A 22,306-nucleotide genomic window follows, 5' to 3' on the forward strand; every position below is an offset into this window, starting at 1 on the left:
AGTTCCGCGTCTCAGCGCTCGACGCTCCTGGGTGCCATTGCCTGCCTGAGTCACGTGTCAGGGGGAAGCTGGAAGGCATCGTTCTCCTTTCCCAGCCCCCCTGCCTGTCCGCCATGTTTTCAGGCCGGGTCTGGCTTGGTCTTCCCCCATAAGGAAATGGCCGGGGAGCTCCAGGGGACCCAGGCGCCGTCGCTGCGGCGGAGCCTGGGCTGACCAGCCAGGACAGCGGGGTAAACCCGAACAACTCTGCGCGAGGTAGGGAGGCCATGGCGTCCGGCAGTAACTGGCTATCCGGGGTGAATGTCGTGCTGGTGATGGCCTACGGGAGCCTGGTGAGGAGATTCCCCCACCCCATTCCTGCTGTCGCATCTTAACCAGTATAGACCCTCTTCTTGAGCTGTTCCCCGTCTGCATTCTCCACCCACTCACCTGCGCCTATCTGGGCTTTGATTCCTTATTCCAGGAGTAGGTGGGAGTTTAAGTCACCTACTCCAGCCGACCCGCCCTCTTTGGCCTAGAACTCTCCCTCTAACACTAGAGCACAGACCCCACGCCTCCCTGCTACTGGCTTCTTAGATCCACCCCTATCATAACGGTCTTGCTTTACCCCAAGTTTTACCCTGAAACATTCCCGAAAGCCAGAATCTGGCGATTTGGAATGAAGGCATGCTTAAAAAAAAATACCCAACTGTCTTTTTATTAAAGGATTCTTACATCTTTTTGGACAGGTGTTTGTACTGCTATTTATTTTTGTGAAGAGGCAAATCATGCGCTTTGCAATGAAATCTCGAAGGGGACCTCATGTCCCTGTGGGACACAATGCCCCCAAGGTAGGTCCTTAGGGCACGAGTTAAACATACTTTTCAGATCTTTTAGGGTCAAGAATGAGATTTGCTCTGCCTTTAGTGATGACTTTAATTCTCGTGTTTCTTTGCGTGCACTTGTGCTTGTTCTAAGTTGAGCAGGCACTGTGCACTTTGGGACTTGGCTCCTGCTCAGTGCTGTGGCAAGCAGGAACTTCTGTTATTTTATCTGCAGAATGAAGGGCTTGGGTCGGAGTTCCCAACTCTTTGTAGTAAAATATTTCCCAGCTCATCTTAAACTACTCAGTGTTTTTTGTTTGATTAGGATGGGGTTGAGATCATTAAGGTTAACCCAAGAGCAATGAGAAGGGTTACCTCTACATAACTGTAGACTTAATAGAAGCTCCATAAATCACGTAGTTCCACCATTCATGTTACCAACAAGCCCAAGAAAAGGAAGCAGTTTACCAGAAGACATGTAGGAAGTGAATAACCCAGTGGTCTTTTATCTTTGTCTGTACTTTCTCCTTAGGTGATTGTCTTCCTTTCCTTGGCTTTAGCTACAGATGAAATTTTATCTCTATCCCAGAACTCTTTCCTGAGTTCCATGCATATATTGCGAACTGACTACCTGACATTTTGACTTAGATTTCTAATAGGCATCTCAAACCCAGCATATGTGAATAAGAGTTATTGATACTCTGCTGTCACCCTCATTCTGCTTCTTTAGTCTTTCGTTTCTAAGTAAAAGACACCTGCTTCCCTTACCAACCTCCTTTTGTGTGGCTCTCCCCAGATCACTGGGACCCAGCTCTACTGGCTGAATTTTCCACTCTTTTTGCTCCTCTGATCTGGAATGGCCTTCATTTGGCTAGCTCATTCATTCTTTTAATCTTAGCTTAAATGTTACTTCCAAAAAAGAAATGCTTATTACCTATTTTAAAGTAGGTTCCCCCCTCTTTATTTGCACATTTTACTTTGATTTTTTCTTCATAGCATTTACCATAATTTTTCTTTTATGTTTGTCCATTTATTTAAAACATGCCTCTCTCTTCCGCTAGACCGTAAGCTTCAAGAATGCAGGCACCATACCAGTTTTGTTCACGACTATAAAGCCAGGACCTACACATAGTAGGTACTCAGTAATTTCTTGTTGAATGAAAACAGGTTAGTGCCAGAGCCTACACATAGCAGGTACTCAGTAATTTGTTGCTGAATGAAAAACAGGTTACTTGTAGAGCTAGAGCTCATGACTCCCTCAACTCCTAGAGCACTGTACTTTCATTAACCAGTGCTATTAACCTTTCCCTCTTTGTTCCTTGCTGAAATACTACATGGAAAGACTCTAGGAGGATGTCCTGGCTTGAAACCTTAACGTCCTTCCTGCCTCATGAGAGAGACATAGGGTTAGTTTCTAGCACATCGTGAACCAATCAATAGTTTGGCTATTCAGGGGTCCCTTGGTCTAATTGAGAGCAGTATTCCTTTTGCTTAAAAAATTTTTGCTAAATTCTCAACCATTGCTAGTGAAAGTATAAATTAGTAAAACCACTTTGGAAAATAACTGGTCATTGTCTGGTAAGATTGCACATGTACCTAATCCCTGCTCCAGCAGTTTCTCTCCTACCATAGAGATACTAAGTTTTGCTCTTGTGTACCAAGAAACATGTACAAGATTATTCATAGCGGCATTGTTCATAATATTTGAAGAAGAAACAATTCAAATGTCCCCTTTTCAATGATTATATGGGCTGAGTGCAGTGGCTTACACCTATAGTCCTAGCACTTTGGAAGGCTGATGCCAGAACATCATGTGAGCCCGGGAGTTACAGACTGCAGTGAGCTATGATTGCACTGATGCACTCCAGCATGGGCAAGAGCAAGACCTTGTTTCTAAAAAATAGATAGTGGCATATTCATATGGAATAATGTAAAAAATGAAAAACTGAAGATATATATACGAAGACAAATGCTCAAAATACTTTTGAATGAAAAAAATTGCAAACATGAATGAATCTCAAAAACATGATGAGTGGGCCGGGCGTGGTAGCTCATGTCTGTAATCCCAGCACTAAGGGAGGCCAAGTTGGGCAGATAACACTTGAGGTCAGGAGTTCGAGACCAGACCAGTCAACATGGTGAAACCCCATCTCTACTAAAAATACAATTTAAAAAATCCCAACTACTCAGGAGGCTGAGGCAGGAGAATCCCTTGAAACCAGGTGGCAGAGATTGCAGTGAGCCGAGATCAAACCACTGCACTTCTGCCTGGGCGACAGAGCAAGACTCCGTCTCACCAAAAACAAACAGACTAAAAAACCATGCTGAGTGAGAAAAGTTGAAATGCCATTGACAAAAGAATATGCACCATATGCTTCCACCCCATTTATATGAAATTTTAGAACAGGCAGAACTGTAAAAGAGAGTACATGGGCTGGGTGCGGTGGCTCAAGCCTGTAATCCCAGCACTTTGGGAGGCCGAGACGGGCAGATCACGAGGTCAGGAGATCGAGACCATCCTGGCTAACACGGTGAAACCCCGTCTCTACTAAAAAATACAAAAAAAAACTAGCCGGGCGAGGTGGCAGGCGCCTGTAGTCCCAGCTACTCCGGAGGCTGAGGCAGGAGAATGGCATAAACCAGGGAGGCGGAGCTTGCAGTGAGCTGAGATCCGGCCACTGCACTCCAGCCTGGGCGACAGAGCGAGACTCCGTCTCAAAAAAAAAAAAAAAAAAGAGAGTACATGTTGCCTGGGCTGGGACAGGGGAGATTTCCAGGTGATGAAAATATTCTTTATTTTGATTGACGTGGTGGTGAAGGGGATATGTTCATTTGTCAAACTCATCAGTTTATATACATAAAATGAATGCATTTATTATATATAAATTCAACCTCAAGTATATTTTAAAAATTTTGCTGGGCGCGGTGGCTCATGCCTGTAATCCCAGCACTTTGGGAGGCTGAGGTGGGTAGATTACCTGAGGTCAGGAGTTCAAGACCAGCCTGGCCAACACAGTGAAACCCCGACTCTACTAAAAATACAAAAAAATAAGCTGGGCGTGGTGGTGCGTGCCTGTAATCCCAGCTACTCTGGAGGCTGAGGCAGGAGAATCACTTGATCCCAGGCGGAGGTTGCAGTGAGCAGAGATCACACCATTGCACTCCAGCCTGGATGACAGAGTGAGACTTGTCTCAAAAAAAAATAATAATAAGGCCAGGTGAGGTGGCTTACACCTGTAATCCTAGCACTTTGGGAGGCCAAGGCAGGCTGATCATGTTGGCTGAGGAGTTCAATATGGGGAAACCCTGTCACTGTAAGAAGTTTGAAAATGGGCCGGGTGCAGTGTCTCACGCCTGTAATCCCAACAGTTTGGGAGGCTGAGGCGGGCAGATCACAAGGTCAGGAGTTTGAGACCAGCCTGACGAGCATAGTGAGACCCTATCTCTACGAAAAATACAAAAAAGTAGCCGAGCATGGTAGCATGCGCCTGTAGTCCCAGCTACTAGGGAGGCTGAGGCAGGAGAATTGCTTGAACCCAGCAGGCAGAGGTTGCAGTGAGCCAAGATCATGCCACTGCACTCTAGTCTGAGTGATAGAGCGAGACTCCGTCTCAGAAAAAAAATTTTTTTTAATAATAGCCATGCATGGTGGTGTGTGCCTATAACCCCAGCTACTCAGGAGGCTAAGGCAGGAGGATCACCTGAACTCGGGAGGAGGAAGTTACAGTGAGCAGAGATTGTGCCATTGTACTCCAGCCTGGGTGACAGAGTGTGACCCTGTCTCAAAAGAAAAAAAATTTTTTAAACAATTTGCAGAGGGATTCTTAAAGTATTTTTCCATTTGTATCAAGTTCAAAACCAGGCAAAGCTAAGCATCTTTTTTAGGGTGACACGATAAAACGGAAGAAGTGTATGAAGACTATTGACAAGGTTTGGGATGGGGAGCATTCATTGAGGGATGGCCACACAAGACTTCAAAGTTAGTGGTAATGTTCCATTGCATAAATTGGATATTGGTTATAGGTGTTCATTATGATTTTTATAATTATTTAAAATGTACATATATGTTATCTGTATTTTGTGTGTTTTATGTTTCACAATGGAAGTTTCTAAAAAGTTGGAACAAAAAATTTATTTCCTGGGGCTCTGGTAACTCTCTTAGGTAAGAGAGATCGATATGAAACTGCAAATAGTAATTGCTGCTGGGTGACTGAGAGGTGCTACCTTTGGCATCTTTTTTTTTTTTTTTTGGAGACGGAGTCTCGCTCTGTTGCCCAGGCTGGAGTGCAGTAGTGCAATTTCAGCTCACCACAAGCTCTGCCTTCCAGGTTCACACCAATCTCCTGCCTTGGCCTCCCGAGTAGCTGGGACTACAGGCCCCCGCCACCACGCCCGGCTAATTTTTTGAATTTTTAATAGAGACCGGGTTTTACCATGTTAGCCAGGGTGATCTCTATCTCCTGATCTCGTGATCCACCCGTCTTGGCCTCCCAAAATGCTGGGATTACAGGTGTGAGCCACCATGCCCGGCCCCTTTTAGTATCTTTAAAATTTTTATACCATGGATTTGACTTGGCTATTTTAAAAGCTAAATGTGTGTGTGTGGTTTTTTTAAGTAGCCTCTAGGTAGGTGCATACCTGTAATCCTAGCTGCTCAGAAGGCTGAGGCAAGAGAGGCTAGGCACAGTCACTCACACCTGTAATCCCAGCACTTTGGGAGGCCAAGGCAGGCGGATCACTTGAGGTCAGGAGTTTGAGACCAGCCTGGCCAACATGGTGAAACCCCATCTCTACTAAGTATACAAAAATTAGCCAGACATGATGGTACGCGCCTGTAATCCCAGCTACTCTGGAGGCTGAGACAGAATAGCTTGAACCTGGGAGGCGGAGGTTGCAGTGAACTGTGATTGCGCCACTGCACTCCAGCCTGGGTGACAGAGCGAGACTCTGTCTCAAAAAAAAAAAAAATTAGAAATAATGTTGATGCTGTATAACTTGAAGGATTTCTGGCAAGTTAAAAGTTCTAGCTTAGAGATGTGCAGCTTGGAGAGGTTATTGGAAAACCCAATCACATTCATTCTTAAATTCTTACCTCTTATCTGGTGATTTTATTAACTACATGAGCATCATGAGCATCTTCTCTATTTCTGTTGTCCTAGTTGTTCTTTAACTCTGCCCCATTTTCAGATTGGTGGAAAGCAGAGTGCAGGGTAAATACTTGTGTATTCTTTTCTTTATGTGAACAGGACTTGAAAGAAGAGATTGATATTCGACTCTCCAGGGTTCAGGATATCAAGTATGAGCCTCAGCTCCTTGCAGATGATGATGCTAGACTGCTACAACTGGAAACCCAGGGAAATCAAAGTATGTGGCAAGCTCTTGAAAGGCTTCAGTGAGGAGTCCCACAAGTCCAGAATTCCTTTTCTCTCAGAGTTGTCAAAAGCTGCTGGCAATAAAGCCTTAGTTATTCCTGTTACTGGATATATGCTAGATGCAGAGCCCATTTATTAGCTTGCTGGAGTTTGGGGAATTTTTTTTTTTTTTTTTTTTTCCTTTTTTGAGACGGAGTTTCGCTCTTGTTGCCCAGGCTGGAGTGCAATGGTGCGATCTCGGCTCACTGCAACCTCTACCCCCCCGGTTTAAGCAACTCTTCTGCCTCAGCCTCCTGAGTAGCTGGGATTACAGGTGTGCCCACCACGCCTGGCTAATTTTGTGTTTTTAACAGAGACAAGGTTTCTCCATGTTGGCCAGGCTGGTCTCAAACTCCTGACCTCAGATGATCCGCCCGCCTCAGCCTCCCAAAGTGCTGGGATTACAGGCGTGAGCCACCACGCCTGGCCTGGGGAATCTTTTTAGGTTTATGCCTAACACCAGTCTTTTCCTCAACAGGTTGCTACAACTATCTGTATAGGATGAAAGCTCTGGATGCCATTCGTACCTCTGGTAAGGGATACCTGACAGTATCCATTCTAGGATCCTGAAAGCCCACCTAGAACAGAGTAATGAACCCACTTTATATAGTAGGATTTGTCTTTTCTGCACATCCCTGGCTAGTAGGAAATTCTAGAGTTTTGAAAGTACTGGGTTAGAGATTTTGCTGAAGGAAATGATATAAGCAGGTTATTCTCCAAAGAGTCTGGGTGTTTTGTTTTTTAAAGTTCTTCTCTTGAGATCTTTAGTTTCATGAAGTAGATGATGGTAATTTGCTTGTTTTTCCACAAAGGATAGGTGGCACCTGCTTTTTCACTAAGCCCAAGATAGATTGTTCTTGAATTTCTTCCATTCTGTCAACACTTGTCATATATGCTGTATCTCTATGAAAACAGTTTATATCTTAAACCTAGGATGGATGGGTAAGCAGGATGGCAAAATATGTGATGACACTATCACGTGTCATTGATGTAGGTTACAGCTGTGGTGTTACCATCAAATGACCACTCAGGCATAGCTTTGTACCTTTGGTCTCATTAATCAGAATCTCCCTCTCACTCAACTCGCTCATTTCATTAGACCTATTTCTTTTTATTTTTGTAGACAGAGTCTTGATCTGTTGCCCAGGCTGGAGTGCAGTAGCACGATCTTGGCTCACCACAACCTCCACCTCCTAGGTTCACGTGGTTCTCCTGCCTCAGCCTCCCCAGTAGCTGGGATTACAGGTACCTACCACCATGCCCGGTTAATTTTTGTATTTTCAGTAGAGACAGGGTTTCACCACGTTGGCCAGGCTGCTGTCAAACTCCTGACCTCAGGTGATCTGCCTGCCCTGGCTTCCCAAAGTGCTGGAACTACAAGCATAAGCCACTGCACCCAGCCTCATTAGACCTATTTCTAAGTTTGGGGAATTAACTAGAAAGACTAAAGAATGGGGCAGGTGTGGTGGCTCATGCCTGTAATCCCAGCACTTTGGGAGGGTGAGGCAGACAGATCACATGAGGCCAGGAGTTCAAGACCAACCTAACCAACAAGGTGAAACTCTTTTCTATTTTTGTCTCTACTAAAAATACAAAAATAAGCCTGGCATGGTGGTGCACATCTCCAATCCCAGCTCATCAGGAGGCTGAGAGTAGAGACTTGCTCAAACCTAGGAGGTGGAGGTTGCAATGAGCCAAGATCACCGCCACTGCATTCCAGCCTTGGTGACAGAGCAAGACTCCATCTCAAAAAAAAAAAAAAAAAAACTAAAGAATGAAAGAAAGTATATCATTGTGCTGTTTTCTCCACAGAAATCCCATTTCATTCTGAAGGCCGGCATCCCCGTTCCTTAATGGGCAAGAATTTCCGCTCCTACCTGCTAGATCTGCGAAACACTAGTACACCTTTCAAGGGTGTACGCAAAGCCCTCATCGATACCCTATTGGATGGCTATGAGACAGCCCGCTATGGGACAGGGGTAAGCCAGTTTTTTCTTCAGGGCACTAAAGAGATCCCTCAGGCTGAGAGATCCTCACTCTTCCTTTCTCTTTCCTAAGGTCTTTGGCCAGAATGAGTACCTACGCTATCAAGAGGCCCTGAGTGAGCTGGCCACTGTGTGAGTTTGGAGGGGAAGGTGTCAAAGGGCGCTGGTATAGTATTGTTGGACTGTTCCCACAATGCAATTACCTTCATAAAGCAATATGAACAAAATCCATGGTACCATAAGAGTTGTCAAGTTCTAGACTATTAGATCAGTCTCTTACATTAGGAAGCAGATGTGGCCGGGTGCGGTGGCTCACACTTATAATCCCAGCACTTTGGGAGGTTGAGGCGGGAGGATCATCTGAGGTCCAGAATCCAAGACCAGCCTGACCAACATGGTGAAACCCCATCTCTACTAAAAATACAAAATTAGCTGGGTGTGGTGGTGCATGCCTGTAATCCCAGCTACTCGGGAGGCTGAGGCAGGAGAATCACTTGAACCTGGGAGGTGGAGGTTGTGGTGAGCCAAGATCACGTCATTATACTCCAGCCTGGGCAACAAAAGTGAAACTCTGTCTCAAAAAAAAATGAAGAAAAGAAAGCAGATGGGACTATACAAGCTAGTCAGAGAAGTTTTTACTTCTGTGTGCATTTTTCTTGTCTTTTTTTTAAGCCCAAAAAAATGTCAAAATTGGTGTAGCCTAGCAAAGGGAATAGTTTTTCAGCACACACAGGGATTCCTTCTGTATGGAGTCTCAGTGTTCTTTTTGTGTCTTGGCCCAATAAAAGTAAGAATTAAATAACATCTTTTTTTGGCCAGGCGCCCAGCCCATTGGGAGGCTGAGGAGGGTGGATCACAAGGTCAGGAGTTCAAGACTAGCCTGGCCAACATGGTGAAACCTCATCTTTACTGAAAATACAAAAAGTAGCTGGGCCTGGTGGCCGGCGCCTATAATACCAGCTACTCGGGAGACTGGGGCAGGAGAATTGCTTGAACCCAGAAGGCGGAAGTTGCAATGAGCCGATATCGTGCCATTGCACTCCAGCCAGGGTGACAAGAGTGAGACTCTATCTCAAAAAAAAAAAAAAAAATCTGTTTTTACTACCACTTAAAACATTAGTAACCCTGTCTGAAACAAAGGCTGTCACTATAGAGTCAGCTGTTGAGCATTTGTGTCACAGGAGAGGATTCATGACTTTTGTTTGGGAATGTTTTTAATACATATTAAACATAGTCTCATATTTTCATGCAAATGTTAAAATCAAAGTTCTTGGTGAGAAAGGAAAGTCAATCTGGAATAAAAACTTAGGCCAGATGCAGTGGCTTACGCCTGTAATCCCAACACTGGGTGGCCGAGGCAGGTGGATTATCTGAGGTCAGGAGTTCAAGACCAGCTTGACCAACATAGTGAAACCCCATCTCTACAAAAATACAAAAATTAGCCGGGCTTGATGGTGTGCACCTGTAATGCTAGCCAGTCGGGAAGCTGAGGCAGGAGAATTGCTTTAACCTGGGAGGTGGAGGTTGCAGTGAGCCGAGATCGCGCCATTGCACTCCAGCCTGGTGACAGAGCAAGACTCCCATCTCAAAAAAAAATAATAATAAAAAGTTAGTTACTAGCCATAAAAAGAATTAATATGCTATGTTGAATATTGCCCTTTCTCAAGAGATAAAAGGTATGTCTCTCCTGTCTTCTCTCTGTGCCTAAAAATGGGCCACCTTGTCTTAAAGGATGAAAGGTCCAAGGCCTGGAGCAGTGGCTCACGTCTATCATCCCAGCACTTTGGGAGGCCAAGGCGGGCGGATCACTTGAGGCCAGGAGTTAGAGACCAGCCTGGCCAACATGGCAAAACCTCATCTCTACTAAAAATACAAAAATTAGCCTGGCGTGGTGGCACATGCCTGTAATCCCAGCTACTCCAGAGGCTGAGGCAGGAGAATTGCTAGAACCCAGGAAGCAGAGGTTGCAGTGAGCCGAGATTGTGTCACTCTACTCCAGCCTGGGTGACAGAGCAAGAGTCTGTCTCAAAAAAAAAAAAAATGAAAGGTCCTAGTAAAAACTGCTTAGAAGGCCAGCTGCAGTGTTCATACTTGTAATCCCAACACTTTGGGAGGCTGGGATGGGTGGATTATTTGAGCCCAGGAGTTTGAGACCAACCTGGGCATCATGGCATAACCCTGTCTCTGCTAAAAATACAAAAATTAGGCCAGGCGCGGTGGCTCACACCTGTAATCCCAACACTGGAGAGGCCAAGGCGGGAAGATCACGAAATCAGGAGAGCGAGACCATCCTGGCTAACGCGGTGAAAATCCGTCTCTACTAAAAATACAAAAAAAAAAAAAAATTAGCTGGGCTTGGTGGCGGGCCCTGTAGTCCCAGCTACTCGGGAAGCTGAGGCAGGAGAATGGCGTGAACCCAGGAGGTGGAGCTTGCAGTGAGCCAAGATCGCATCATTGCACTCCAGCCTGGGCGACAGAGCGAGACTCCGTCTCAAAAAAAAAAAAATTAGCTGGGAGTGGTGGTGTCCACCTGTAGTCCCAGCCACTCGGGAGCTAAGGTGCGTGTATCACTTGTACCTGGGAGGCAGAGGTTGCAGTGAGCCAAGATCATGCCACTGCACTCTAACCTGGGCAACAGAGCGAGAGACTGTCTCAAAAAAAAAAAAAAGAAAAACTGCTCAGAGCACTAATGAAAATGAACATGTAGAGAGACTGGAAAAGGGCATTTGGTCTAGAAGTCAGCAGAAGTCTGTTCAAAATTCACTCTCTGAAAGATAAATACTGGATGATGCCAGTTATATGAGATACCTAGGTAGTCATACTCAGAGACAGAAAGTAGAATGATGGTTGCAGGGGCTGGAGAGTGGGAAAAATAGGGAGTTGTTCAGTGGGTATAGTTTCAGTTTTGCAAGATGAAAATGTTCTGGAGGTTGGTTGCACAACACTGTGAATATACTTAACACTACTGAACTATACATTTAAAAATGCTTAAGATGGTAAATTTTATGTTACATGTATTTTATCACAATCTTTTTAAAATTATTTTTGAAGGCCAGGCGTGGTGGCTCACAGCTATAATCCCAGCACTTTGGGAGGCTGAGGCAGGTGGATCACCTGAGGTCAGGAGTTCAAGACCAGCCTGGCCAACATGGTGAAACCCCGTCTCTACTAAAAATAGAAAAATTGGCTGGGCATTGTGGTGTGCGCCTGTAATCCCCAGCTACTCGGGAGGCTTAGACAGGTCGCTTCAACCTAGGAGGCAGACATTGCAGTGAGCTGAGATCATGCCGCTGCACTCCAGCCTGGGCAACAGAGCAAGACTCCATCTCAAAAACAAAAAATTACGTTTGATTGGTAGTTTCTAGGAATGTTTTAATGGGTATAGTGAAGAGTATAAGTTTTGAAATCTGACAACCTTAGGTTCGAATCCCAGTTCTGTCACTTACAGCTTTGTGTAAGCTAATTATTGGACCCTTATCTTCCTAATCTTCAAAACAAGGTGATAACCTGTATAGGGCATACCTGTCTCTCAAGAAAAAGCTTGAGCCAGAGGCAAGAACTCTGGGAAATTGGTTTCTCTGGTGCTAGTTGTTTTTGGTGTGAGTAGGTGTGTGTCAGGGCACCCAAACAGGGCCTTTATTCTGTCACCCAGGCTGGAGTGCTGCTACTTTTTTAGGGTGTGTGTGAGAGAGAGAGACAGGGTCTCTGTCGCCCAGGCTGGAGTGCAGTGGCACAGTCATGGCTTACTGCATCCTCGAATTCTGGGCTCAAGCGATCCTCCTGCCTCAGCCTCCTGAGGAACCAGGACTACAGGTGCTTGCAACCATACCTGGCTAATTTTTTGTAGAGATGGAGTCTCACTTTGTTTCCCAGACTGGTCTCAAACACTCCTGGGCTCAAGCGGTCTCTGGCCTCTGCCTCCCAAAGTCCTGGGATTACAGGTATAAGTGACCATGCCCAGCCTCTCTGCTACTTCTTTTTTTTTTTTTTTTTTTTTTTTGAGATGGAGTCGCTCTGTCACCCAGGCTGGAGTGCAGTGGCACAATCTCGGCTTGCAACCTCCGTGTCCTGGGTTCAAGTGATTCTCTTGCCTCAGCCTCCCAAGTAGCTGGGATTACAGGCACCCACCACCACGCCCAGCTAGTTTTTGTATTTTTAGTAGAGATGGGATTTCACCATGTTGGCTAGGCTGGTCTCGAACTCCTGACCTCAAGCAATCCACCTGTCTGGGCCTCCCAAAGTGCTGGGATTACAGGCATGAGCCACCGTGCTCAGCCTCTCTGCTACTTCTAAGCTACTAGATGGGGTTTTAGTAACTAGTTTACTAAATAGGACAGATAGGACACAATTAACTATTCGTGGCTATTGCTGCATTTATAGACTGGGATAAGCCCTGATTTATTTGATTAGTCCTCATTCTGTGAATGACCTCTCCTCTCTGTTTTTCAGGGTTAAAGCACGAATTGGGAGCTCTCAGCGACACCACCAGTCAGCAGCCAAAGACCTAACTCAGTCCCCTGAGGTCTCCCCAACAACCATCCAGGTGACATACCTCCCCTCAAGTCAGAAGAGTAAACGTGCCAAGCACTTCCTTGAATTGAAGAGCTTTAAGGATAACTATAACACATTGGAGAGTACTCTGTGATGGAGCTGAAGGACTCTTGCCGTAGATGAAGCCAGTCAGTTGCAGTGTGCAAGACAGGCTGCTTGCCGGGCTGCCCTGGGGACATCTGACTCAGCAGGCCCAGACTGTATCCATCGAAGTTCCCGTTGTATCCAGAGTTCTTAGAGCTTGTGTCTAAAGGGTAATTCCCCAACCTTTTCTTATGGGCATTTTTAGAACATTGGCTAAGACTATTTTCCCCCAGTAGCACTTTTTTCTGGATTTGCATTCAGGTGTTATTCTTAATGTTTCTGTCAAAGCTTCTTAAAAATCTTCACTTGGTTTCAGCCAGTTCACCTTCCCTGTTCCAGGTTTATTTAATTCCAAAGGTGAGAGTTGGAGAGAGATGTCTTCCATATCTATACCTTTGTACACAGTTGAATGGGAACTGTTTGGGTTTAGGGCGTCTTAGAGTTGATTGATGGAAAAAGACAGGAACTGGTGGGAGGTCAAGTGGGGAAGTTGGTGAATGTGGAATAACTTACCCTTGTGCTCCACTTAAACCAGATGTGTTGCAGCTTTCCTGACATGCAAGGATCTACTTTAATTCCACACTCTCATGAATAAATTGAATAAAAGGGAATGTTTTGGCACCTGACATAATCTGCCAGGCTATATGACAGTAGGAAGGAATGATTTCCCCTAACAAGCCAATGCACTGGTCTGACTTTATAAATTATTTAATAAAATGAACTATTATCAAATAAAACATGAATCAGTCCTTTATAGTTGTCTTTTAATAAAACAGGCATTTGATAATGTTATCTGCACATTTCTAACAGGGTATAAGGCGTGAGGATTTGCCTCCAGAGAATTGGTGGGACTGTGTGCATACCCTGGACCTAGGACCATACAGATACTCCTTGGGACCCTAGCACAAGAAATCCTAAAATCAGGACTGTGACCCTTGCTCATAGAATTGCCTGTGTCATCAACAGAAGGATGCAGAACAAGGATTCTTTCAAGGTTTCTGGGGCAACAGGCCAGGTGGCCAATCAACTCCTAGGCCCAGGGTTATTGTTGGAGGCGTAAATGTTACTATGACTACTGAAACCTTGGTTACTGAACTAAACAAAAAGAGGAGCCTGTCAGTCTCCTCAGGGCTGTATCAAGCAAATCTGTAGACATGTCTGTGGAAAAGATGACAAAAGTAGAAGAGGTACGCAGAGTTGGAAGGAGGGGCTGGGCTGAAGTTTGATGAGGTTTCCAGATCAATTTACTATAAGTGCATCTTTTACTGGGAAAGGCTTTTGATGTAACAAGGGTACAATGTAGTTAGTAACAGGAGGGGAGGCTATGTCTAGAACATAGTAGGTATTCAAATATGTGTTCCATCCAACCCCTGTATGTTTTCTTTGATCCATTCTGAAAGTAGAGCTTTCCTCTCCCTATTTCCCCCTAGGAAATTGCTTTCTCAAAAATGTCTATGTGGCTGGGTGCTGTGACTCATGTCTGTAATCCCAGCACTTTGGGAGGCTGAGGCAGGCAAATCACCTGAGGTCAGGAGTTCGAGACCAGTCCAACCAACATGGAGAAACCCTGTCTCTACTAAAAATACAAAGTTAGCCAGGCGTGGCAGTGCATGCCTGTAATCTCAGCTACTCAGAGGCTGAGGCAGGAGAATCACTTGAACCCGGGAGGCGGAGATTGTGGTGAGCCGAGATCACGCCACTGCACTCTGGCCTGGGCAACAAGAGCAAAACTCTGTCTCAAAAAAAAAAAAAAAAAAAAAAAAGGTCTATGTCTCTCATTAGAACAGGGTTCTAGGGGTGAGGTTCTGGAGACTGAGGCAGATCAACAGAACTACGTTTTCTTGCAGAGTTTTCAAAGGGCCATGGGACTTAAGAAGATGGTTGACAGGTAATCTGCTTCTATCCCCTCCCTTTACTTTTCAGCTTGACCTTTCCACTCTGCTGTCTTCCCTGGGCCATCTCCCAATTCTGCTGCATCTCTTTAGGGGCTCATTAAGAAGGAAAAGAGATGCAGAAGGGGTGAGAAGCAGCCTTGTCCTCAAAGCAAATGAGATCAGCCTGTTAGTGCCCAGTAGGTTAGGTGATATAGATTGGTTTTTATTGTCCCCTGCCTCTCATTCTCTGGAGGAAAATTGAAGCATGTTTTTATTTTCTTTTTTTATTAAGAATTCAAGTATTTGTTGCCTGGCTTTGTACTAATTATGTGGTTGGTAGTGCAGTATTTGTTGAATCAGTGAATGAGAAGATTCACAAGACTGGGCTACATAGCCTTTTCACCCTGATGAGCTTTTGAAAAAACACTGATGCGGCCGGGCGCGGTGGCTCACGCCTGTAATCCTAGCACTTTGGGAGGCCGAGGCAAGAGGATTGCCTGAGATCAGGAGTTCATGACCAGCCTGGGCAACATGGGGAAACCCTGTCTCTTCTAAAATACAAAAGAAATTAGCCGGGCATGGCGGTGTGTGCCTGTACTCCCAGCTACTTGGGAGGCTGAGGCAGGAGAATTGCTTGAACTCAGCCAAGATCGCACCACTGCACTCTAGCATTGCAGCCTGGGCGACAGAGCAAGACTCCGTCTCTACAAAAATAAAAAATAAAAATAAAAACTGATGCAAGCCTGGCATGGTGGCTCACACCTATAACCTGTAATCCCAGCACTTTGTGAGGCTGAGGCAGGGGGATTGCTTGAGCCCGGGAGCTCGAGACCAGCCTGGGCAACATAGGAAAAGCCTGTCTCTGCCAAAAAAATTAAAATCAGCCAGGTGTGGTGGTGCATGCCTATAGTCTCAGCTACTCAGGAGACTGAAGCAGGAGGATCACTTGAGCCCAGGTCAAGTGATGCCACCACTGCATTCCAGCCTGGGTGAGAGAGGAAGACCCTGTCTCAAAACAAAAAATGGGCTGGGCACATTAGCTCATGCCTGTAATCCCAGCACTTTGGGAGGCCAAGGCAGGTGGATTGCTTGAGCTCAGGAGTTCGAGACCAGCCTGGGCAACATAGCAAGACCCCCATCTCTACCAAAAAATTTAATTTAAATAAATAAACACCGATGCTTAGTTCTTAACCCTAGGAGATTCTGATTAAAGTGGTCTGAAATGGGATAGGAGAAGCCTTTTTTTAAGGTTTCACAGGTTATATCCAGAGCTAGCAAGGATGTGAAGAAACAAGAACACATGGCCGGGCGCGGTGGCTCAAGCCTGTAATCCCAGCACTTTGGGAGGCCGAGACGGGCGGATCACGAGGTCAGGAGATTGAGACCATCTTGGCTAACACGGTGAAACCCCCTCTCTACTAAAAAATACAAAAAACTAGCCAGGCGCAGTGGTGGGCACCTGTAGTCCCAGCTACTTGGGAGGCTGAGGCAGGAGAATGGCGTAAACCTGGGAGGCGGAGCTTGCAGTGAGCTGAGATCCGGCCACTGCACTCCAGCCTGGGCGACAGAGTGAGACTCCGTCTCAAAAAAAAAAAAAAGAACACCACATGATTTCAATAGGAGTCTAGGTTGATACAGCCATGTTTACAAAGGCAATTTGATAAAATCTATCAAAATTTAAATTTACATACCCATTGAACTGGCAAAAATAGGAATTTATCTTAAATATACATACTTGGAAAAGCACTAGAAGGTACATACACAAGAATGTTCATGACAGTATTGCTTTTATATATATATATATTTATTTATTGAGACAGAGTTTCGCTCTTGTTGCCCAGGTTGGAGTGCTGTGGCACGATCTCAGCTTGCTGCAGCCTCCACCTCCCGGGTCCAAGCAATTCTCCTGCCTCAGCCTCCCGAGTAGTTGGGATTACAGGCGCCTGCCACCACACCTGGCTAATTTTTGTATTTTCAGTAGAGTCAGGGTTTCACCACGTTGGGGTTTTGCCATGTTGGCCAGGCTGGTCTCGAACCCCTGACCTCAAGTAATCTGCCCGCCTTGGCCTCCCAAAGTGCTGGGATTATGGGGGTGAGCCACCACACCTGGCCTGATTACATGTTGTTTTTTTTTTGAGACGGAGTCTCACTCTGTCGCCCAGGCTGGAGTGCGGTGGTGCCATCTCGGCTCACTGCAAGCTCCGCCTCCTGGGTTCATGCCATTCTCCTGCCTCAGCCTCCTGAGTAGCTGGGACTACAGGCACCCGCCACCTCGCCCGGCTAATTTTTTTGTATTTTTAGTAGAGACGGGGTTTCACCGTGGTCTCGATCTCCTGACCTCGTGATCCGCCCGCCTCCGCCTCCCAAAGTGCTGGGCTTACAGGCATGAGCCACCGCGCCCGGCTGATTTCATGTTTTTTAAAAAAGAAGATGTACTTCCCAGTTTATGATAGAAACATTTTCTGAAAACGTGCACAAGTAGCTGGGTGTGGTGGCTCACACTTGTAATCCCAGCACTTTGGGAGGCCAAGGCAGAGAATCACTTGAGCCCAGGAGTTTGAGACCAGCCTAGGTAACATAGTGAGACTCCGTCTCTACAAAAAATAAAAATTAGCCAGGCACACACCTGTTGTCCCAGCTATTTAGACGGCTGAGGTAGAAGCATTGCTTGAGCCCAAGAGGTTGACGTTGTAGTAAGCCATAATCACAGACTGCACTCCAGCCTAGGCAACAGAATGAGACCCTGTCTCAAAAAATATATATATACAAAAGTCAGCTGGGCGTGGTGGCACATGCCTGTAATCCCAGCTACCCAGTAGGCTGAGGCAGAAGAATTGCTTGAACCCGGGAGGCAGAGGTTGCAGTGACTGGAGATCACGCCACTGCACTCCAGCCTGGGTGACAGAGCAAGACTCTGACTCAAAAAAAAAAGTAAAAACTAAGTCATTCTCAACAAAGTATATATATATATGTATATATATTTGCCCAGTCAGAGATAACACTTTTTTTTTTTTTTTTTTTTTGAGGCAGAGTCTCTCTGTTTTAAGACAGGCTTACTCCACTATCCATGTTAGAGTGCTGTGGTGCGACCTTGGCTCACTGCAACTTCCACCTCCTGTGTTCAAGCGATTCTTGTGCCTCATCCTCTTGGGTAGCTGGGATTACAGGTGCGTGGCAGGCTCGGCTAATTTTTGTATTTTTAGTAGAGATGGGGTTTCACCATGTTGGCCAGACTGGTCTTGAACTCCTGGCCTCAAGTGATCTACCTGCCTTAGCCTCACAAAGTGCTGGGATTACAGGCGTGAGCCACTGCACCCAGTGAGTTTTTACTTTTCACTTAGTATATTTCTGTGTGGATTCAAGTTTTTCAACATGTGGAAATGTACTTTTGATTTTTTAAAAATGCCAACAGTAGATATATACACATATGTACATGCATGATGTATATTTATATTCCTTCTATATATTAAAAAGCTTAAAACTGGCCTGGCATGGTGGCTTACTCCTGTAATCCCAGCACTTTGGGAGGCTGAGGCAGGCTGATCACTTGAGGTTCAGGAGTTCAAGACCAGCCTGGCCAGCATGGCAAAACCCCATCTCTACTAAAAATTTAAAAATTAGCAGGTGGAGGCCAGGCGCGGTGGCTCAAGCCTGTAATCCCAGCACTTTGGGAGGCCGAGGCGGGCGGATCACAAGGTCAGGAGATCGAGACCACAGTGAAACCCCGTCTCTACTAAAAATACAAAAAATTAGCTGGGCGCGGTGGCGGGCGCCTGTAGTCCCAGCTACTCAGGAGGCTGAGGCAGGAGAATGGCGGGAACCCGGGAGGCGGAGCTTGCAGTGAGCCGAGATCGCGCCACGGCACTCCAGCCTGGGCAACAGCGTGAGACTCCGTCTCAAAAAAAAAAAAAAAAAAAAAAAATTAGCAGGTGGACGTGGTGGGTCAAGCCTGTAATCCCAGCACTTTGGGAGTTTGAGACAGGTGGATTACATGAGGTCAGGAGTTCAAGATCAGCCTGGCCAACATGGTGAAACTGTCTCTACTAAAAATACAAAAATTAGCCAGGTGTGGTGGCATGACCCCATAATCCCAGCTACTCAGGAGTCTGAGGCAGGAGAATTGCTTGAGCTCAGGAGACGGAGGCTGTAATGAACCAAGATCGCGCCACTGCACTCCAGCCTGGCTGACAGAGTGAGACTCTGTCTCAAAAAAAAAAAAAAAAAAAATTACCTGGGCATGGTGGCGGGCGCCTGTAATTCCAGCCACTCAGGAGGATGAGGCATGATAATTGCTTGAACCTGGGAGCAGAGGTTGCAGTGAGCCAAGATCATGCCATTGCACTCTGGCCTGGGTGACTGAGCAAGACTATTTCTTTTTTTTTTTTTTTTTTTTTTTGAGACATTCACTCTTTTTACCCAAGCTGGAGTGCAATGGCGCGATCTCGGCTCACCGCAACCTCCGCCTCCCGGGTTCAAGCGATTCTCCTGCCTCAGCCTCCCGAGTAGCTGGGATTACAGGCATGTGCCACCACCCCGGCTAATTTTGTATTTTTAGTAGAGACGGGGTTTCACCATGTTGGTCAGGCTGGTCTTGAACTCCCGACCTCAGGTGATCCACCTGCCTCGGCCTCCCAAAGTGCTGGGATTACAAGCGTGAGCCACCGCGCCCGGCCTAAGACTATTTCTAAAAATAAAAAAAAAAATTAAAACTTCAGTGAAGATTCCAGTCTAGCCAGGGCTGAGAATCACTAGTATGATGGAAGGGATATTAGCTTTAGAGAAATTGGATTTGGGGCCAGGCGCAGTAGCTCACACCTGTAATCCCAGCACTTTGAGATGCTGAGTCAGGCGGATCACCAGTGGTCAAGAGTTCGACACCAGGCTGGCCAACATGGTGAAACCTCGTCTCTACTAAAAATACAAAAATTAGCCAGGTGTGGTGGCACATGCCTGTAGTCCCAGCGACTCAGGAGGCTGAGGCAGGAGGATCACTTGAACCCTGGAGGCAGAGATGCAGTGAGCCAAGATTGCCTCACTGCACTCCAGCCTGGGTGACAGAGTGAGACTCTGTCTCAAAAAAAGAAGCTGGATTTGAGACCCAGGTCTGCCATTAAGTGACCTTGGGCATCTCACAACTTTTAGTTTCCTTATCTGTATTATGTAAAAATTAATGCCTAATCCCAGCTACTCGGGAGGCTGAGGCAGGAGAATCACTTGAACCTGGGAGGCGGAGGTTGCAGTGAGTGGAGATCGCGCCACTGCACTCCAGCCTGGGCAACAGAGTGAGACTCCGTCTCAAAAATAAATAAATAAATAACGCCTATGCCACATAGTTATTGTAATGATTAAATGATATTATGTACTTAATACATACTAGGTTCTAAATTACCCTTTCAAGGATTTTACAGTCTTCTAACAGTGGGGCAGAGGTTCCAGGTGAAGAAACAGTCTTGGGCCAGGCATCGTGGCTCACACCTGTAATCCCAGCACTCTGGGAAGCCGAGGCAGGTGGGTCACCTGAGGTCAGGAGTTCGAGACCAGCCTGACTAACATGGTGAAACCCTGTCTCTACTAAAGATGCAAAAAATTAGCTGGGCATGATGCCAGGCGCCTGTAATCCCAGCTACTTGAGAAGCTGAGGCAGAAGAATCGCTTGAACCTGGGAGGCGGAAGTTGCAGTGAGCCGAGATTGCGCCACTATACACCAGCCTGGGCAGCAAGAGTGAAACTCTGTCAAAAAAAAAAAAAAAAAAGGAAAAAGAAAAAGAAAAAAGAAACAGCCTCACTCTATGGGATTTTTGTCTCTACTCCTAACTCTAACCCACCCATTCAACCCCCACCTCTGTACCTGGAGCAGGTGGCGAAATTCACATACTCACTGTCTGTGGCAAATGACATTGGGCCAGAGAAGAAACCCGTATGCCACCCTAAGGATGCAGGACACCATGGTACAGGAATTGGCACTGGCCAAAAAGCAACTACTAATGGTGAGTTCTAGCAGGGCAGCCTGAAGTCTCATTCACTGCTGCTCTGTGCCTTTGCCCACTGAGTTTTCCAAGCTCTTAGTGTGTGTCATTGCACTTTTATCTTGTTTGCCTCTAGGTTTTCAGCATTACACCAGAGCAACACAACTCCATTGCCAAAACTCTTTTTCATTAAGTGATTCTTTGCATCCACCTTACAGGTGGAAGGCACATCTTAAAGTCCCAAAGTATACTGTAGTTCCTGCTCCTTTCATCTTGGTGAGACTCAAAACTGCCTCTCATATTGGGCGTGATGGCTCACACCTGTAATCCCAGAACTTTGGGGGGCCAAGACAGGCAGATTGCTTGAGCCCAGGAGTTTGGCCAACATGCCAAAACCATGTCTCTGCTAAAAACACAAAAATTGGCTGGGCATGGTGGCACATGCCTATAATCACAGCTACTTGGGAGGCTGAGGCACAAGGATCACTTGAACCGAGGCAGAGGTTGCAGTGAGCTGAGATTGTGCCACTGCACTCCAGCCTGGGTGACAGAGTAAGACTCGGTCTCAAAAAAAAAAAAAAAAGAAAGAAAACTGCCTCTTAGTGCATAGCACTTGCCTCTCAGTACCTCTCTCTCTCCCAGGGTCCCCGCTTGCTGTCATGTAACCATCTGTGTATCCCAGTTACTTAGTAGAGTTCCTGTTTCATGGTCTGTTCTCAGCAAATATTTGCTGAATATAGGGCTTTGCCTGTGGAGAAAAAAATTGGATAGGCTTCCTCTCCACTGGTTCAGCCTCTCTGCTACCACCCAGCTTTATGTCACAGCTAAGTCTAGCTCCAAGAGAACACAAGTAATGGGAAAGCAACTAGGGAGAAAGAATAAGAAAGGGTGGTAAACAGAGGCAAACAACACTATTCTGCCCTCTCAATCAGGTCCGTCAAGCTGCCCTGCACCAGCTGTTTGAAAAGGAGCATCAGCAGTACCAGCAGGAACTAAATCAGATGGGCAAAGCTTTTTATATAGAGAGATTCTGATGGCATCCAAAACACTGTTCTTCCATTCTCAACATGCCTGCAAACCTAGCCTTCTAGAGCCTCTATCACCTTGAACCTCCTCCCCAAAACGTACCTGGATCTTGCTGTCTGCCCAGAACTTAAGACAGGGCTCCCACTCTCACTTCTCCACTCTCTTGTTAATCCCTTGTTGCTGTTTGGGAAACAATCTATGGAACAACAGTAAAAACAAGAGTGACACCTTGTGGTCGGAGTGGGATTTACTGTATTGATGTAAGGGGGCAGGGGTGGGGAGGGGTGGACATTGTGAGTTGAGAATCCTGATTTGGTATAACAAATAAAGTTAGTTCTTAAAGGTTCAGACTTAGACCACTGGGTTCATTCTTTCAGGTCTAAATCTTGATTTGTTTCAAAAGTGCTTATTTTTCAGCTACCGTAATCTTAACTTCCTGGATTTTGCTTGCCACCTCTCAGATATCACTTTCACTTATCTTTTATTTATATTTGGACAAATTGCTCTGAATGTGGCTATTAATCTATAGACACTGTGGTGCTTGAGTGAGGAGGCCTGCATTTTGGGTTTTGAGTTAGCTAGTTATTGTGAAACTTTGGACAAGTC

At 45.9% G+C, this 22,306-nt stretch overlaps 2 protein-coding genes across 4 annotated transcripts; both read left to right on the top strand.

Annotated features, from left to right (window-relative positions):
* Positions 1 to 19: 19 nt before the first annotated feature.
* Positions 20 to 13,586, top strand: C1H1orf43 (chromosome 1 C1orf43 homolog). Of its 3 annotated transcripts, none has more exons than XM_011769581.2 (7): positions 23 to 332; positions 729 to 830; positions 6,050 to 6,167; positions 6,693 to 6,746; positions 8,027 to 8,193; positions 8,273 to 8,331; positions 12,649 to 13,586. In XM_011769581.2, exons 1-7 carry the CDS (start codon positions 267 to 269, stop codon positions 12,842 to 12,844), a joined length of 762 nt encoding a protein of 253 aa, XP_011767883.2. In that variant the 5' UTR covers positions 23 to 266; the 3' UTR covers positions 12,845 to 13,586. The 3 variants fall into 3 exon arrangements, with proteins under 3 accessions (XP_011767884.2, XP_011767883.2, XP_011767885.2); XM_011769583.2 differs by having other exon boundaries at positions 25 to 255; XM_011769582.2 differs by lacking the exon at positions 729 to 830 and having other exon boundaries at positions 20 to 332.
* An 85-nt stretch (positions 13,587 to 13,671) lies between these two features.
* CFAP141 (cilia and flagella associated protein 141) lies at positions 13,672 to 21,932 on the top strand. The gene is made up of 4 exons (XM_011769555.2): positions 13,672 to 14,021; positions 14,682 to 14,722; positions 20,566 to 20,695; positions 21,607 to 21,932. The coding sequence occupies exons 1-4, from the start codon at positions 13,989 to 13,991 to the stop codon at positions 21,706 to 21,708; spliced, it is 306 nt and encodes a 101-aa protein (XP_011767857.2). The 5' UTR covers positions 13,672 to 13,988; the 3' UTR covers positions 21,709 to 21,932.
* Positions 21,933 to 22,306: the final 374 nt, after the last annotated feature.

Source organism: Macaca nemestrina, chromosome 1, assembly GCF_043159975.1.
Source record: "Macaca nemestrina isolate mMacNem1 chromosome 1, mMacNem.hap1, whole genome shotgun sequence".
NCBI classification, from domain to species: Eukaryota; Metazoa; Chordata; class Mammalia; order Primates; family Cercopithecidae; genus Macaca; species Macaca nemestrina.

Excerpts from the sequence above, each read along its gene's own strand:
- C1H1orf43 (XM_011769581.2), top strand. The coding sequence starts at position 267 with ATGGCGTCCGGCAGTAACTGGCTATCCGGGGTGAATGTCGTGCTGGTG. Across the intron at positions 333-728 it reads TGATGGCCTACGGGAGCCTG|GTGTTTGTACTGCTATTTAT; the intron begins GTGAGGAGATTC and ends CTTTTTGGACAG. Across the intron at positions 6,747-8,026 it reads GGATGCCATTCGTACCTCTG|AAATCCCATTTCATTCTGAA; the intron begins GTAAGGGATACC and ends TTTTCTCCACAG.
- CFAP141 (XM_011769555.2), top strand. The coding sequence starts at position 13,989 with ATGTCTGTGGAAAAGATGACAAAAGTAGAAGAG. Across the intron at positions 14,723-20,565 it reads CTTAAGAAGATGGTTGACAG|GTGGCGAAATTCACATACTC; the intron begins GTAATCTGCTTC and ends TACCTGGAGCAG. Across the intron at positions 20,696-21,606 it reads CCAAAAAGCAACTACTAATG|GTCCGTCAAGCTGCCCTGCA; the intron begins GTGAGTTCTAGC and ends CCTCTCAATCAG.